General features: G+C 38.4%; 1 protein-coding gene across 4 annotated transcripts; it reads left to right on the forward strand.

Annotated features, from left to right (window-relative positions):
• Nucleotides 1–207: 207 nt before the first annotated feature.
• On the forward strand, nucleotides 208–17,439 carry E2F8 (E2F transcription factor 8). Of its 4 annotated transcripts, none has more exons than XM_087951120.1 (13): nucleotides 208–632; nucleotides 2,383–2,485; nucleotides 5,472–5,732; nucleotides 6,312–6,468; nucleotides 8,197–8,496; nucleotides 9,397–9,558; nucleotides 10,716–10,853; nucleotides 11,155–11,352; nucleotides 12,047–12,125; nucleotides 12,426–12,864; nucleotides 13,682–13,766; nucleotides 14,087–14,442; nucleotides 17,072–17,439. In XM_087951120.1, exons 2-13 carry the CDS (start codon nucleotides 2,468–2,470, stop codon nucleotides 17,153–17,155), a joined length of 2,277 nt encoding a protein of 758 aa, XP_087807246.1. In that variant the 5' UTR covers nucleotides 208–632; nucleotides 2,383–2,467; the 3' UTR covers nucleotides 17,156–17,439. The 4 variants fall into 4 exon arrangements, with proteins under 4 accessions (XP_087807246.1, XP_087807243.1, XP_026520535.2 ...); XM_087951117.1 differs by having other exon boundaries at nucleotides 538–632; nucleotides 13,673–13,766; XM_026664750.2 differs by having other exon boundaries at nucleotides 541–628; nucleotides 13,673–13,766.
• The last annotated feature ends 413 nt before the right edge of the window (nucleotides 17,440–17,852 follow it).

Genomic DNA, 17,852 nt, shown 5'->3' on the forward strand with positions numbered 1-17,852 from the left:
CAATCCGGAAGACCAAGGAATGCAAAAATACACCCAAACCTACCCATGGAAGTCCTCCCTTTTATCGCGTCCCGCCATTTCTACGCGCCACTGAACTAACTCTCAATTTTCTTTCCGACCCGCCCCCCTCCCAGTCCAAGGGAAAGAACGCTGATTGGCCAAGACCGGAAACCTTCTGGGGGTCTGGATTGGTTGGAAACTTTCTTCTCTTTCCCTCGCCATACTGTCCTCTTCTGCCTGCTGAATTCAAATCGCTCCGGGGAGAGGGGGGGGGGGAAACAAATCAGGTTAAAGTAAGGGCGCGCGTTCGGTCTGAATAGCGGTCGCTATGCCTTTAAAGGCTTCCGCGTCTGGGTTGCGAGGCGAATGGAGAAGGTGGAAGGGGAGCAAACCATAGAGCCCTGGGGGGGGGTACAATTAGGCCAAATGCAAGCCCAGTGGCGCCAAACGTTTTAAACGGAGCGGCAAGAAGACTCCGCCCCCTCTTCTCTCAAGAGCCAATGGGAAACGAGAGTGCGAAAAATAGGGAGGAGCCCGGTCCGAACGATGGAGCGCGGGGAGAATTCTCAAGTTGGGAGCGCAAAAGAAGGAAGTTTGGTGGCGGGGTGTGAGGGCTGCGTCGTCCGAGGTAGGTGAGTGGATTGGAGGGAAGGGACGGCACCGCCGCCAGAGGATTGCTGGACAGGGCTGGCACCTCAGTCGCGAGACGGGCGACGTGCAAGTTCGGCAAAATAAAATTAAAAGTCGTTCTTGGAAGCAGTGTGGAGTTGGGTTTATTGGAGCAATGTAGAAAGCAGCGAGAATAGGGTTTTGTAGAGTCTTTTTTTAAAAAAAGACCTTTATTAAGTTGGAAAAACATTAAAATACAGCCCAACGTAAAGGGAAGGGAGCAACAGGGCGACTTAAAAAGTGACCACCACCACCCCAAAAACCCAACCCCAAACTCCTCGGTGCTTGTTAGAGGCGCATTAGAATTAAAATTAGAATTCTTTATTGGCCAAATGTGATTAGACACACAAGGAATTTGTCTCCGGGGCATAAGCTCTCTCTCTCATACAAGTGATAGATCATTTGAAGGACTTGTTTTAAACTACTGCACTGGACTGTCTGATTTTGGTTAATGTAGTCTCGACCAACCTGCCTGTGTAAGGATTTATAAAATCAAGCGCAACCACAAACGTTTCTCAGTGCGACACTACTTGTCCTTGAGTATCATCAACACGAATTGGAAATCTGCCCTGTGCCAGATGTAGCATCGCAGGCTGGAAATGTTTGTGTTATTGTAAGCCCTGCAGTCTTTATTGTATTGTTAGGCTACTACACACTCGAGGCAACTTCTCTTGTACGAAAACAGACCCTTGTAAAATTTATCTCTAAAGGCAATACAGATAGTCGTTGACTTACAACAGTTTGTTGAGTGACTGTCCGAAGCTACAACAGCACTAAGAGTGACTTATGACCATCTTTCGTACTTATGTCCATTGCAGCATCCCCATGGTCACATGATTTACATTCAGATGCTTGACAACTGGTTCATAGTTAATGACGGTTGCAGTTAATGATGGGGTCATGTGATCATATTTTGTGATCTTCTGATGAGCAAAGTCAACAGGGAAGCCAGATTCACCTAACAATCGTGTTACTAATTTGACAACTGCAAGTGATTCACTTAACAAATGGGGCAAGAAAAGCCATAAAATGGGGCAAAACTCACTTAACAAATTTCTCACTAAGCACCATAAATTCTGGACTCTGTTGTGATCGTATGTCGAGGACTACCTGTACAAGGTCTGTTGAATTAAATGTAGTCCCTCCTACGCAGTCCTTACAGTCCTGTTTTGTACTTCTGTGGGTTGCCACTTGTATCCATTCCCACACATTTTCCACAAACCTTGGAAAAACTATTATCCTCAAAAGACAAAGTGAGCGAATACTTTGACAATGTTGCGTTTTCTTTTAGAAAATCATAGCCTTTATTTAGGTGCCCTCACACTAATATTTTAGCCGAAGCAACATTATAGCAAAGCATAGAAAATCTTCTATACCATGAATATCATAGATAAGGCCCATAAATATTAACATATACCATCCATTATGGCTACGGTAAAATATTTTTTTTTTACAATAATACTCTTCAGTAAGCGTCAAAAGGATAGACCAGGATACTGTTCAGAGTCACCCTGGGTAAGATGGACACCCATAAAAAGAAATTACAAGAAACATAACAGCCTTCATTATGCTGATGTATCTGAAGTAGCAGGAAGAACAACAATACTGGTCTAAAATGTTGATAGCTCTAGTAAATTTCAATCCAGATTTCTTTTCAGTTCTAATTTCTTCCTTAAAACTACATGTGTTAACTAATTTGTTTTTTTCTTTCAGAATGCTAAAATGGTGTCCCCGCATATAAGCCAACTTAATGTTTAACTGAACAAATGTATACAAGGCTGAAGCTAATAGTGGCAATATGAATAAAGAGAACAAGGTAATTTATCTAAGCCCTTTCAAATTATCTTTTGTCATCTCTTATATTCAAATTGTAGGACAATGTTGTTTGCAAATTGCAGTAGTATGAATACCTGAAGCAACTCAGGGTCATTCATTGTTATGTTTTAGATATCCCGTGTTTTGATTGATCAATATGGCTATATGTCACTCTTGACATAAAAGAAGATAAGAAAACAGCTTACTAGGGTCAAACATTTTTCCTTCCCTATCTGATATTGTCCTCTTAATGTCTTTTTTTTTGCCCATGGATATTTTAAGACAATTTTACAACAATTGTGCACACTGTCAAGTGTAATATGCTTCAAAGTTGCAGTACTGTCAGTTTCTCTTATAAAAAAAGGAAGTTACCCTCTTCCTATATGTGCACAGAAATCAAGGCAGGGAGTTAGTTGTAGACATTGAGAAACTGTTCCTCTCCCTTGAGTCATGCTTGGTTGTCTCATCACGGGAAATGTTTTTGGGAGAGTTATGCAAAGAATCACAGATGTAAATATCAAGAATATATAATCCCAGCAGGGTCATTCAAGGCATGAAGGTCATACAGCTGTCCAGCTAAAACAAGCAGGCATCTGTATTAAGTAGCAGCAATACAGAAAGCTGGTTGAATGAAATGATGTGCTTCAGGCTCCTTCCCTTAAATGTTGTTGTCTGGTTGGATCTCAGAGGTGTGCCTTCTCCATCGCTGCCCAGGCCATTTGGAACAGTCTATTACCTGTGATCTGCAAAGCCTCTCTCTTTTTAGCCTTTCAGAAAGCGACCAGGCTCCCACCTACCCAATCACTGGAGTAGTTTGGGGTGGATCAATGTACGTAAAGTTGATAGGATGTTAGAAAAACATCCTTTGTAAGAGTGATTTTGCTGTTTTATGGGTTTTGTTGTGAGCTGCCTAGGATTATTGTATAGCAATAGCACTTAGACTTATATACCGCTTCATACTGCTTTATAGTATATTTATATTGCCTCCAACAATCTGGATCCTCATTTTACCCACCTCAGAAGGATGGAAGGCTGAGTCAACCTTGAGCCTGGTGAGATTCGAACTGCCAAACTGCTGGCAGCCGGTGATCGACAGAAGTAGCCTGCAGTACTGCACTCTAACCACTGCACCACCGTTCTTTAAGTTCTACCGTGTTTCTCATAAAATAAGGCCGGGTCTTATATTTTTTTGAGCCCCGAAAAAACGGCTAGGCCATCTTTTCGGGGGTGACTTAATTCCCCCCCTTGCATCCTCATCTAGAGCGCCCTGCGGGCAGCCTTGCCACCAGCCTCTCCTAACGGGTGATCATGGTGAAGCGCAGAGAGCTCCCTACTCCCACCAAACACCTTTGCTGCAGACCCAAGACCTTTGGCACCTGCCGCTGTTGCTTTCCCTTCTGCCCATTCCGCTGCCACGTTTGGAGCTACCACTTCCGCGTTTGGAGCTGCCGCCGTGTTTGGAGTGGCGGCGGTGCTCCAAACAGCGGCAGTGCTCCAAACAGCAGTGATGCTCCAAACGTGGAAGTGGCAGCTCCAAACACGGCGGCGGCATGGGCAGAAGGGAAATCAACAGCGGCGGGCGCTGAAGGTCTTGGGTCTGCCGCAAAGGTGCTTGGCAGGAGTAGGGAGCTCTCCGCGCTCTGCCATGATTGCCCATTAGGAGCAGCTGGTGGCGAGGAATTGCTGCCCACGGGATGCTCCTAACGGCAAGTCCCCCCGCCCTTCCCCCCATTTTGCATGTTTTAAAATAGGCCTAAATTTGGGGGGGAGGGGCTTAATTTGATTTTATGCCTAGAAAACATGCTGGGTCTTCCTATTTGGGGAGGTCGTATTGTTGGAGAAACACGGTATCACTTAAAATAGAAACAAACCATTACTGTATTTTACCAAGTAAGGTACCTGAATAAAAAATAAATAAAAAAAATGATTAACAATATAGTGCTGGATGACGGGGCTTTGAGTTAGATGCACTCAATATGTGAGTGAGGAAGAGCTGAGAATCAGAGTACTAATGTGTTCATGGTGTGGCGAGATTGAATCCTTTGGGATATCTAGCTGTAGATGTTGCCATACAAACAATTGCCATGAATTATTGTATTTAAGAAAATATATATGTATGGAGTTATATACTTTTATAATTTTATTTATTCAGATATCCATCTTCTAATCCATACCATAGACACTCAATATTGTTTGATTGAAATAGTTAATAAACATAGAAACTATGCTACTGTGGTCAGTGGGCTTTGCAATATTTGTAATAACAGTGAGGAAAAAGGTGACATCAGTAATTTTAGCTATATAAAAACTTAAGTATTTCAAAGAGTTACCCTAAAGGATAAGATGTTATTACCTTCAGCTGGCCGCTGCAACATTGTCTATCCAATTGAACTGAATGATGTCAGATATTCCAAATTTGTCCCATACCTCTAACAAACATTGTGTTACTTGCTGTTCGGACAGAGGATTAATATAGAAACACCATATCCTCTTGTAACAGTTTATATAACTGCACTGTGTTTCAGTATACTAATTCATTATTATCATTATTATTCTAAATGTAACACATTTTCAACAGAAGTAATCTGTAGTCTTTTTTGCATTTCCCTATAGAACACTGGCTGCATTCACGTATAACAATCTGGGAATTTTTATGATGGGGTATGCAGTGAAAAGCTTGGCCACATTGGGGCTGTTTATATATTACGTTAAACCAAAAAGAGAATAACCAAAAATATCTTTCATTCTTGTATCATCTTTTGTTCAGATAAATTCTCAGGGTGACAAAAAGTAGACTAGGCTGTTTTAAATAAAAATGAGTTCTGTAAAATCCAGCAGAAATAAGTGTCAGCTTTGGCCAAAAAATACAGTAAGGTCAGTTTTGGCAAAAAAAACATGTCTTTCAATATTACAATCGGTCTCTGAGTCACATTTTAATGCCCAGTATTGTTCCATTTCTGAATTATATTTTTTCTTTCTTGGCTTAGGAAAATCAATGTTTTGGAGTGCGTGGAAGCCCAGTCAAAAATCCTCTAAGACAAACAGTTACCCCCAATTGGCTTTTGACAGAGATCCAGCCTGCTGTTTCTGATCATCTGACAACACCACCAAAGTCCAATGAAAGCACTTCTGGTGATCCATGGACCCCAACTGCTAATCTTAAAATGCTGATTAGTGCAGCTAGTCCTGAGATTAGAAATCGAGAACAGGAAAAAAAATGGTCAGATAATAAAAGTGAAAGCCTTGAGGTAAATCTTTTTGTATCATTTTGCCATACTTGTAGTAGTATGTATGTATGTATATGTGTGTGTGTCTATAGACAGATAGATAGATAGATAGATAGATAGATAGATAGATAGATAGATAGATAGATAGATAGATATAGATATAGATATAGATATAGATATAGATATAGATATAGATATAGATATATAGATATAGATATATAGATATATAGATATATAGATATATTCTTACGTTTTTGCGGGTATTTATATGTATGGTATTCAGCTTTGTTCGGGTATTTTCCCACGTCGTTATAGTTGTGCTTTTAAAGTCGAACACTATACAGACTATACGAACACAATACAGAAGCCTGATGATGGCAGATGAGATTCTGCCGAAATGTTGCTACAACTTTAAAAGCACAACTATAATGACATGGGAAAATACCCGAACAAAGCTGAATACCGTGTGTGTGTGTGTGTGTGTGTGTATTTGGAATGTACACTGCTTGACATGTTACACTTAAAATCTGGAATGCTGGTTAAATTTTTAAGATTTTAAAATGTCATAGAAGAGCTTTCCCCCCTCTTTTCTCTCTGCAGGATCATTTGTCAGGAGATGAATATGAAAAGCCTCAAACAAGCCGTAAAGAGAAAAGCCTTGGATTGCTATGTCATAAATTCTTAGCCCGCTATCCTAATTATCCTAACTTTTCTAAAAATAATGAAATATGTCTTGATGAGGTAGCAGAAGATCTAAGTAAGTTTGAGCATTGCATCACCTTTTTTTTCCTTGACAAATCTTATGACTACTAAGAGGAGAATATGGATGTGAAAAATTTATCAGTTCAAGAATAAAAGGTTCTATTCTCCATATATGCAGAATCTCTTCCCAACCACGCTGTTCTGGAGTAGTTTACAGTTTTTGAACATATATCCTCCAAAATGGCAGCAAATGGGATAGTCCTAAAAAAAAAGGTTATTTTGTCTATAGTGTCTTAATTAAGTGTTTTAATTATTTTGTCTGTAGTGTCTTAATTATAGTGTTTTAATTAAAATATAAATCTCTAAAATATTATCTAAAGAATTACCACTTGCTAAGTGCAGAGTTGTGAAAATACAATTGACCTTTCAAACCACAAATCGTCTACATGTTTTACTCCTTGATATTTTAAATTTTGTTTTGAAAGGTCAATATCATTTTTCCCCTTTCAATTTATTTTGATATGCATATTAAAAAGGGCCAAGGTACAAAAGTTTTGGAAACTAGTGTGCATCATCAATAAATTTTAAAAAAACCCATACAACTAGAAAGTATCAAGCTAAACACTTAAAAATATCTTCCTAGAAAATCTAGAACAGGGGTCCCAAACTATTCAGCTCATTGACCTCTTCATGATGTTTCAAATTATTAACCCCCAAATATTTGTTATTTGAAAATAATTTAATAAATACTATTTTAACAAATAGCAATAGGAATAAATAATAATAACAGAGACGACTGAAGGCCACCCTGAGGTCAATCCTCCCAGGTAAACCAAACAGAAACAAATAGATGAGCTAATTCTACTTTGTTGTAAAGCTACATTAACAGATTCTTGTGAGTCTGAAGGCACAAACTTCCCACCATCACTTTTAACCGCCTGATCAATTAGGGCAGGTCCTTCCCAAATTTTGTTCTCTGATCATTAATCCACTGGGGTCCCTTTCCTCCCTTGTCTGATTGTTTCCTAGGCAGAATCTTTTCCCCTCATCCCCTGAGATCATCCATACATTGCATTACAGCAGCTGATCACCCAACCCTGGGTTACACTGTCTTACCACTAACCATCTTCAGGACGGGGCTAGCATGGATCTCTACAGAGAGCCCAAAACATGAATTGACCATTATCGACCTTGCCTTATTTATTGACCAAAAATTGCCTTCCCCCCCCAACAGATCCCCCATTGACCCCTAACTATCAACCACCTGGATAATTCCATTGATCCTTGGGGGATATTTACCCCTTTGACAAACTGATCTCTCTCTTCAGGGATTATAGAGATATTCTTAAAAAGCATATTCTTTTATATCCCAATTTATCAGCCCTACCCCCATGTGGGTAGTTTGAAAAAGACTTATGCTTATCTTAACTGAACAAGTTAGCAATAGTACTTACATACCGCTTCACAGTGCTTTACAGTCCTCTAAGTGGTTTACAGAGTCAGCATATTGCCCCCCAACAATCTGGGTCCTCACCTAGGAAGGATGAGTCAATCTTGAGGCAGTCAGGATTGAAGAAATCAAACTGGCAACGTGAGCAGAGTTAGCTTGCAATACTGCATTCTCACCACTGCTAAGATTCTAGCGGCTGCTAAGATTGTATTTTCTATAATTGAAGTCCTGTCATTTATTTTGATCGTTAAAGTATTTACACGTATGCTTTAGGAAACTAATAAGATTGAAAAAGAAACTGCAAGATAATTTGTGATGTTTCCATCATTCCAGATATTGAGCGCAGGCGTATCTATGACATAATGAATGTATTAGAAAGTCTTCATATGGTGAGCCGATTTGCCAAAAACAGATATTCCTGGCATGGCCGTCATAATCTTAAAAAAACACTGCAGGCTTTGAAAAAAGTAGCTGAGGAAAACAAGGACTTGCAACAAACCAAACTGACTAAAAAAAGAAAAAATGGGCAAGAGATTGGAAATACTGGCCAGAATATTGAATGGATGACAACACATGCTAAGTCAAATTATCATACAGACTTTGTGGAACTCCCTGGAATGGAACTTCAAGGAGGTAATTCTAGGAAAGGCATGTTAATAGATGGAGATGTCCTATGATTCCGTTCACTAAAATGCAGGGTATAATCCATTAATTAAATAAACGTTTTTATAAGCTGTGTTAACACCAGTGCTTAGAAAAACTGAATGTTGCAAAAGAATCCTAAAAGGCATTAACCTTCTCCTTGAACCTTTTCTAAAATCACATCTGATATGGAGTGTGACCCCATACCAGAATTGGATAAGAATGGGATCAGAGTTAAATATTACAAAATCAATAAATAACCTTGCTGAAAACAAAGACAAGTAATTCTTGTTTAGGGATCACAATTGGGTTTAGGTTTGGAGGAGAAGAGATTACAAAAGAGTAAGTAGGCACACATTAGAGAATACACATCAAAAGAAATGCATTAACACCAGCTGTTTCCCTGGTGTGTTCCTGGTGAACAGCTTAAGAAACAAGTAAAAGCCCTTACTGAGAAATTGATTAGAGTCTTGTCAGTATCAGGCAGCAGTTCCACAAAACCTGAGAGTTCTAATCAACTAAGGTCACAGAGCTAACTTGTTAAATTGTGGTTAACACTTTTTAGGGATGCACTGCACTCTAAAGAAAAGCAGCTAGAAAGAGATAGCTTCTTGAAGTAATCTTTCTGCTCTGTGAGGGGAGTAATAAATGCAGTTCTTGGACACAAAGTTTCATCACTGCCGTAAGTGCAAATGGTTACTATCCAAGGCAATCTCTAAACGAGAACTACCCATACACAATTTATTAATGCAAATATCAACAAGTAATTGATAAACTAAGCCACCTCCAGTAATTGACCAAAATCAGGTCCTAGTGAAATATGCCATCTTCCAATTATTAGTGATTTGGATTTACTTCTATATTTGATTGTTGTCTCTTTTCTTTCTACAGCTTCAGTAAATAGTCGTAAAGACACATCTTTAAGAGTGATGAGCCAGAAATTTGTAATGTTGTTTCTTGGGTCATATCCCCAAGTTGTGAGCCTTGATGTTGCTGCTAAAAGTTTGATAGGAGAAGACCATTGTGAATCAGTGGATAAAAGCAAGTTTAAAAGTAAGTGGTAAAAAGTCCTATCTTGTGTGACTGATTTAGTTTATGTGATAAAAAAAGTCGCCGTGAGCTATAAGCTTATAAAAATAAACTTCCTTGCTTACCAGGAAGTTAACTGCTCCCAGTCTCACTTGAAAAGCTGGCCCAAATTTTGTTGACAAATTTCAGTGGCAGGGTGCTAAGGGGCTGCATATGCATTTGGACTGCCGTGGTAAAACTGCTTATAGATGATGGCTACATATGGATTATGGACTGCTATGACAAGCCATAGTTTTACATGAAACAGGCTACATCCTCACAACATGCTGAGATAAAAACAAACAAACCGCATTATGAGATGTGTGACTACAGTCAATGTACTGAGAGTAATTGTACTGCTCAGAAAGCCTTCATCTTAAAAGTGCATCCCTCTTCGGGGTTAAATTATCCATTATATCTAAGAAATCTTTTCTTACAGACTGGATGAAACCCTAATAAAATTGCTGGAGAATCTAATGTTCATTTTATTGCAACCACCTGCTCTCCTTTATTCAGCTTGTTCGCCCATGGTGCTCTTTTTTCCAAACAGAAGAAATGATATTATACCATTCATCTTTGTGTTAGACTACTAGGATAATTGACCAAAATCTCAGTGACCACACTCCATGTATGACATAACTGTTCAGACCACCATAACAAGTATTTGATCGGTTATTAAAGCTGTTTCCCTTAGCTTCAAAGAGGAAAGCTTTCCTACAGTAGGTTCCTTATTCTGCTCTGTTCTTTTTGATTTCTGGTTTTTAAAAACTTTCAACCCTCTTAATTTTCACTGAATAAAACAGAAGTGTTGCATGCTGTAATGGGTCTCTATTGCTGTAAAAGGCATCCAAATCATAATCTGAATTAAGAGTGATCTTTCAAAGGCCATTCCCAGGAAGAAGGTTTTAGAATCCATATTTCTAAAACCTGCATTGAATAATTTTAATTCTCTGTTTTAAATGTGCTTAATAATTTTAATTCTCTGTTTACAAATAATCACTGACATTCAGTATTTCTATAGATCCCTCAAACTGAAATGTTTCTGGTGTATCTACATAGCAGGAAGCGGAAGAAAAACTCTAGCGTTAACAATTTTGAATTTTTGTTTTTGTGTTTTTCATTAGCTTTTTAACTTATTTCAGCTAAAATTCGAAGACTGTATGATATTGCCAATGTTCTCGGTAGCCTTGAGCTCATCAAGAAGGTTCATATTATGGAAGAGAAAGGCCGCAGGCCAGCATTTAAATGGATAGGACCAAATGTTTTTTCTGATATTAAAGGTAGGTGTATTATTACTTTTGAACTAGACTTAGATTATTTTTGAGCTACAATTAAATTTAATGTTCTATTCACTTGTGCCGACCTATAAAAGTCATATCAAAGTTAAGATAGTTAATTTCTTCTTTGGGTCACTATATTAACATAATATATCAACATGCATATTTATACTTAGAGGACTAATTACCTGTTTTAAAAGAAATATTTAAAAGTGATAACTGTCAAAACAAAGAATGTAACAATAGTATAGTATATATACAATAATATATTAATGTTAGAGTTCTGTGTATGATTGTATCATAGATACCAAGCCAGAACTGGATGTAATGCCACTTCCAGTGGAAGGTAAACCTTTTAAAGAGTGTTCTAAGAATCTCTTCCCTACTAATAGCAAACCAAATTTCACACGGCATCCGTCTTTGATGAAACTGGCAAGGAGTAAAGAAAATGATCAGAGAAAGAGTCATTCGGCTCCAGGCAGCCCTGTCAAAAAATATTTAGGTATGTAGGATACAAAATGTTTCACATAATTCTGAAAAAACTAGTAAAATAAAAAACTACAAGTGCTATTGGTTCTGAATTTCTTAATGTAGAACAGCAATTTCCAACTTTCAGCTTGGTGGCCCAGTTTGTTGTTTTTGGGGGGAAGAGGGGAAGTAGGCTGCGCAAGTGGCGGGCCAGTGCACAAGAAAGAAAGTCAAGCTGCATTCATGCGTGCCGGCCCTAAGCTCACACCGTCCCATTCCAATTAGGCCATGGCCCAGTAGTGGGCTGCAGCCCAGGGGTTGGGGATCCCTGCTGTAGGATATAAAATGTGTAAATATGTTTCAAAAGCAGAGGGTGCTATTTCCAAGTCTGTTTGTTTTTGAGCAGTCTTTCTGATTACTTGTTTTATGAGAATAAAATTCATGTGTATGTGTTGCACTTGGAGGTTTAGAAAAATTAGAACGTAATGGCTTAGGTAGATAAAATAAATTGATAATAAGGAAATACCTGTGACAGTTCTCTGTCATCTTATCTCTTCATGGAACAAGCTGTGTCAAAGACACTAATTTAGGATAATAAGAAAAGGCCATAAGCCAAACCATGTCAGCACTACCAGTGTGGATTTTAGAAGGAGGTTCAAGCTGGATCTTAGCTTGCTAAATTTTAAATAAAATGCAAGTTAAATGCTTCTATTTCTTTTCTTATAAAGGCTCAAATCCTTCAACTATTCCAAGCAAGATGGCTCAACTTGCAGCAATCTGCAAGCAACAATTAGATGAACAATCAAGGTATATTTCTACATAAGGCATGGTGGTTGCTAATTAATGTAATAAACTGTCTGTTGAAATCAGCAATTGATAGTTGTTTATATCAACAGTTAATATAATTGTGACATAGTAATATTACAGCTTCTAAAATCTGAAGTCTATTAACTTTTTAATACACTTAATAATGTAGTTATTTGTGGGTGTGGGTGTGTGTTTTCCAAGTAAAAAGATCTAATATTGTAATGATGATATCTCCCAGCAGAGAAAATTTCCTGAGAGAAAATTTGGATTAAAGACTTAACACTGAATTTATTTTTTTAGGGAATTTGAAAAGATGAAAAAGAAATTGGAGCACACTTCACCTTCTGAATCTTGTTGGAAACCCAAAGCAGTCTTGTTGCCTTCTCAAGCTGCAAACTTATCCCCGACCTCCAACTCAACACTTCCTACTGTACCATGTGCAGCATATCTGAATCCATCCCAAGTAGTGACAACATGCCCAAATTACATGGTTTATCCTGTTTCTACTACTCATGTGACCAAAATTAAGACTCCCGTGGAAGCTCTTACTGAAACATTTACTAAAGACAGTTTTAATGATTGGGAAAAAGTGGAAGAGCTGCAACTCTGGCTAACAAAGGAACCCAGTGGAACAACGGATGACATGATATCTGGGAAATGTTTTAAAAGATCTAAACTAGAGGGTAGTCCAATTAAAAAATGCAAGAGTAAAAAGATGGAGCTTCAAAATTCACTGCTGGTAAGCTATCTTTAAGTGTAATTGTTCCATGTATTAAATAATTTTCTGTTGCAGAAAAATCTAACATTTCACAAGTCATTCTTAGATTACATAGAATACTAGAGAAAGCCCAGAAGAAAGTTTTTAATAAATGCAGCTGCCCCAATCCCTTTCCTTTCCATTATTTTTTCTTGCCCATGAAAGCAGCTTTTTTAGTGCCAATTTAATCAAAATATTATATATTTAAACATACCAAAGCTCTCTAAAGCAAAATTCTTAATTTTCTACATATTTCAAGGTAAGTCTGTTAAGGTTAAAAATCACCAGGGTTCTGTAACTTCTCATGTAAATCAGGAAATCTTAATTTCACCAGTAACTAAGCAAAATAAACCCAGAGAAGTGAAATTCAATTGCGAACAGAAGAAGCAGGGAGATACTTTTGAATATGATCAAGTCAGCAGAGCACAGAAAACGCCTCCAGGATTTGCAGCTGCTATACTAAAGGCAGATTCCCTGTAAGACATTATACACTTATATATTGTTCTCCTGGAAGGCTCAGTAGTTTAATAATATACGTTCAACAGATTTTTCTTTTCATACCAACTTAATGTATGACAGTAACTTCAAGATCAGTGCAGGAGAAAACAAGGTTGGCAACCACAGATACATGCCCATTTTTGTTCTTTAGTTTTATCCTGTATCACATGGAGGCCATGGTTACATCTTGCTGGAAAACCAGTTTGGTTGAGTGATCAAGGCCACCAGGTTAGAAACCAGGAGACTTTGAGTTCTAGTTCTATTATGTCTTACCGTTCTTGCCTTTCCTTAGGACATCAAGGTCCCCAATGAAGTTGCTGTGTCCAGTAAGGGGAAAACAGAGTTGTGTGCAGTGGGGAAAAAATCCTACAGTTCTCCTAATCTAGGTAAGTACATGATGAACCACATCACAGGATTTTTCCAAAGGCAATTCATTTTGACATTTTCTATCGGCAGTTAAGGAATGCAGGTTTTAAGACTGTGAAGCCAGATAAAATTATTTTATCTAGGAACGTTGCTGGCTGCGTAGAGGTGTGGTCAGCTCTAACCAATAGCTCTTAAGACCCATTGCTTCTTTATGCTTAATTGCCACCTTCTCCAAACTCATAGCTGCCTCTACTAAATTGCTTTTTGTGTATTAATACAAGTTACATGGCATAAAGCATGTTCCCTTGTAATAGTGTGTTCTCTTTCTTCTTTGCTATAGGTCTAATTCCAGTGACATCTAATTTCCCTACTTTTCATATAACACCTCTTAACCTAATACCACCACCACCTTCTGTAGCAACCACATCCTCAGGGAATGGTGCTGTTGAGTCAGCCCACATTAACCCTACCCCACCTCAGAGCACCTTAGTCCTGAACATTATGCTACAACAGTTAGGAATGATGCCAGCCGATGTACAGATGTCTGCAGATCACGTACATCGATCTGCTTTCATTTGTCAAGGAGCAGAACATGTTAGTCCTGTTCCAGTAAGTGTAGGATTGCAGCAAGCAACCGTATTACTAAGGGATTACCGAGATTTACATGGAGAATTGATTCCAACCACTCCTCAGGAGGTAAGAAGGTTCTTTTCAAAAATATTAAGTAATTGGGACTCTGCAAATCATTTCAAAGAGGCACAGAAGTGCATACAAAGCATTTTTCTTTAAAATAATTAAAAGCTATATTTTTCCAGGGTTGCAAAATTGTTTTGGAAACTGCTGTTGGCTACCTCTTGCTTTTTTTTTGTGGGTGCAGTTAATTTCATTTTTTTTTCCCCTTGGAAAATGGGGAAGTGCATCCAAGCTCATCTGTTTTGGCTCTTAGAATGTGAAATACTTGCCTCAGCAAAATTATCTGATTAAAAAGTATACAAAACACATATGATTATTGCAAAAAGAAACAAGAGAACTGTTGGAAAAAATGAAGATTGCTTTGTATTTTTCGAATCGGAAGCCTGCACAATACTTGCATTGCTTAAGCCAGGGATCCCCAACCTTTTCGCCGCGCGGCCCGGTTCGGCGTCAGCTGGGCGCCAGGCCCGGTTCAGCGTCAGCTGGGCGCCGCCATCTTTTTTGACGAAAAATCACTTCGGTGGCGTCACGGAAGTGATTTTCGTCAAATAAGCGGCGCCAGCGCTGGTGAGCTTTTTCGGTAGAAATGGCTTTCTACCGGAAAAGCTCACCAACGCTGCGCCGCCATCTTTTTGACGAAAAATTGCTTTTTTACCAAAAAGATGGCGGCGCCCAGCAACCAGCGGCCCGGTAAGGCTTGTTCCGCGGGCCGGTACCGGTCCGCGGACCGGCGGTTGGGACCCCTGGCTTAAGCCTCTAATAAAAAGCAGCTTAACATACTGCAATCTGAATGCTAGATAAATATTTCTCATTGTATATCGATTTGATAGCAAGTATCAATACATTATAGTAATACTTTTTAAGTATAGTACTATACATTATAGTAATACTTTTTAAAAGTGCCTGAATATCCCATATATACTTGTATGTAAGCCAGTGGTGGGATTCAATTTTTTTTACTACTGGTTCTGTCTGTGGGCGTGGCTTATGGGCATGGCAGGGGAAGGATACTGTAAAATCTCCATTCCCACCCCACTCCAGGGGAAGGATACTGCAAAATCCCATTCCGTCCCCACCACACTAACCTGCTTTCCAGCTCCGTTCTCCTGTGCAGGGCAACTAAAGAAGACCCAGCCAATCAGCTGGGACTTGGGAGGCAGAGAATAGATGGGGGTGGGGCCAGTCAGAGGTGATATTTGCCAGTTCTCTGAACTACTCAAAATTTCCGCTACCAGTTCTCCAGAATTGGTCAGAACCTGCTGAATACCACCTCTGGTGTAAGCCCATAAGTTCATATTCAGTTTCGTTTGATTTTATGATGGAATTTGAAAAAACATAAATTATTCCTTACGTTGTTGCCAAATTTGAAAATATTTTACTAGCTTCAAGAGAAATTAAACCACTGTTCTCTTATTAATTTATAGTCATTTTTATTGGAGACTTTTGGAGAAGTAAGTGAACCAACTAATTTGTTTGTTTACAAATTTGGCATATTCTGGTTTTTAGAATTAAATTGGCTTATACAAATTCTGATATTAGTTGAAGGGGATATTAGGAACAATATAAATTAATAATGAGGCTAAATGTATGAATGCATTCCAGTGAGGCTCCTAAGAAAAAATGCACATATTCTTTTTAATGCTTTCCCTTTTAGTGAATTGTAGTGTGTACAAGACTATTCTGAAGGGGATTTATTCCATTGCAGTAACAAAAAGTTGCTTGACCAATGTAGGAGAGACTTCCACAAAACTTTCCAATTCTGGAGTTCACCTGAGGTTTTCTCTTTTCGGTGAGCTAGCATTGATCCTGGAAATTGCAGCCTAGTGCAGTTGATAAAATATCTTTGTACTACTAATACTTGGCCAGAACATGCATCCAACTGGCTGCATTCTGATCCAATTGAAATGTATCAGCTGTCCTTAAAAGCAGCTCTGCCTAAAATCCTTTGCCATATCTAATCTGCATGACATCAGAGCATGACTAACAGAGCATAATTCTAAGCTTTCCACAAAGAGGCAAAGATTATTAGACACAGATAATACTTAGACCACCTTAGACCAACAGTCTCCAACCCTTTCAGCTTTGCGGATCGGCAGGGGGAGGGCAAGAAAGGGTGATTCCATGTGACAGCGGGCAGATGCATCCGCCGCTTCCACAATTGGAGCTGCAGGCATACTCATCCACGTGCAAGTGGAGCTGCATGACGCACACTCACTTGCCACTTCTTGTGGCCTAGTTCTGAATGGGCTGCAGCCCTGTAATTAAACTTGGGGACCCCGGCCTTAGACAACTTGGTATCTAGCAGAACTGCTAGCTATGACATTGGTTCTTCAGTGGTAACTCCTTCCAAGATTGGTTGTTATCTATCCATAACATTTCATTTGGGCTAAATATTAGCATACATGTGCACCCAAGCAACTGTTTAAAAATCCTACATCTCCCTGTGGTGAAAAGTAAATATATAGCAGCATGCTGATTAATTGTGTGCCCATCAAGTCCCATATAGGATGATCTGCATACTAAAACAATAATAAACTAAATATGCCTCTTGTCAATTTCGTGGTAAAGAACGTAAGTTTCTTTAGCTGGTTAGCTTGCAAATAACACAGATTTTTTTCCCCCTTTCATCTAGACCAGTGTTCCTGTGACATTCAAAAATTCTAAGAAAGGCAATGAAACGTCGAGTGATCCAAGCCTAGATCCTGGCTCTCATTGATCCTCTTATGCAGAGGTTTCCAAGTTTGACAACTTTAAAATTTGTGGACTTCAATTCCTAGAATTCTGGGAGTTGGAAGTCCAAAAATCTTAAAGTTGCCAAGTTTGGGACCCCTGCTCTTATGGATCAGAAGGAATTTTCCCAGAAACATTGCTAATGCTGAAGAATACTTGATGGATCAACAGAATATACATTTTCTCAAAGAAAATACTGCATCCCGACCTTCAATTAAATATAATTGCAATACTTTGTTTCTGTCACATAAAAATGGTTCTTTGAAATTATTTTTAGGCATAGTGATTTTTTTCCCCGTGTTGGATTTTGTTTTACTTTTATCTACAGTAGTTTATTAAACTAATCTTTTTTTGAATGAGGAATATACATCAACGTTTTTAAATATGTCATTTAAAATTTCATTGGCTATCTGATAATAACTTTATGAAATATAAAGCTTTTTTTTTTGTAAATAGTAATACTTAAAGAGAACATTCCAAGTACCAAGCCTCGACTATTTTTAAAAACATAGAAGCTCAAGTTTGATATTTTATCATGTCAATGTAAATTAATTGCAAAATATAATTTAATGTTTATTTAATCTATTTCCTTTAAATTAATAATTGAACTTGATTTTTTGTAAAGTTTTAGTGATAAATTTTCAGATGATTTCATAATCAGTATCTTCTGTCTTGTTTGTTGT

The sequence above is a fragment of the Notechis scutatus genome, chromosome 1, assembly GCF_049901735.1.
Source record: "Notechis scutatus isolate UNSWTSFEM ecotype Mainland chromosome 1, rNotScu1.2, whole genome shotgun sequence".
In the NCBI taxonomy this organism is placed as follows: Eukaryota; Metazoa; Chordata; class Lepidosauria; order Squamata; family Elapidae; genus Notechis; species Notechis scutatus.

What these genes read in the sequence shown, in the direction of transcription:
- E2F8 (XM_087951117.1), top strand. An exon ending in TGGAATGGAACTTCAAGGAG is followed by an intron (nt 8,497 to 9,396) that starts GTAATTCTAGGA and finishes TTCTTTCTACAG; the next exon opens with CTTCAGTAAATAGTCGTAAA. An exon ending in CAATTAGATGAACAATCAAG is followed by an intron (nt 12,126 to 12,425) that starts GTATATTTCTAC and finishes TTATTTTTTTAG; the next exon opens with GGAATTTGAAAAGATGAAAA.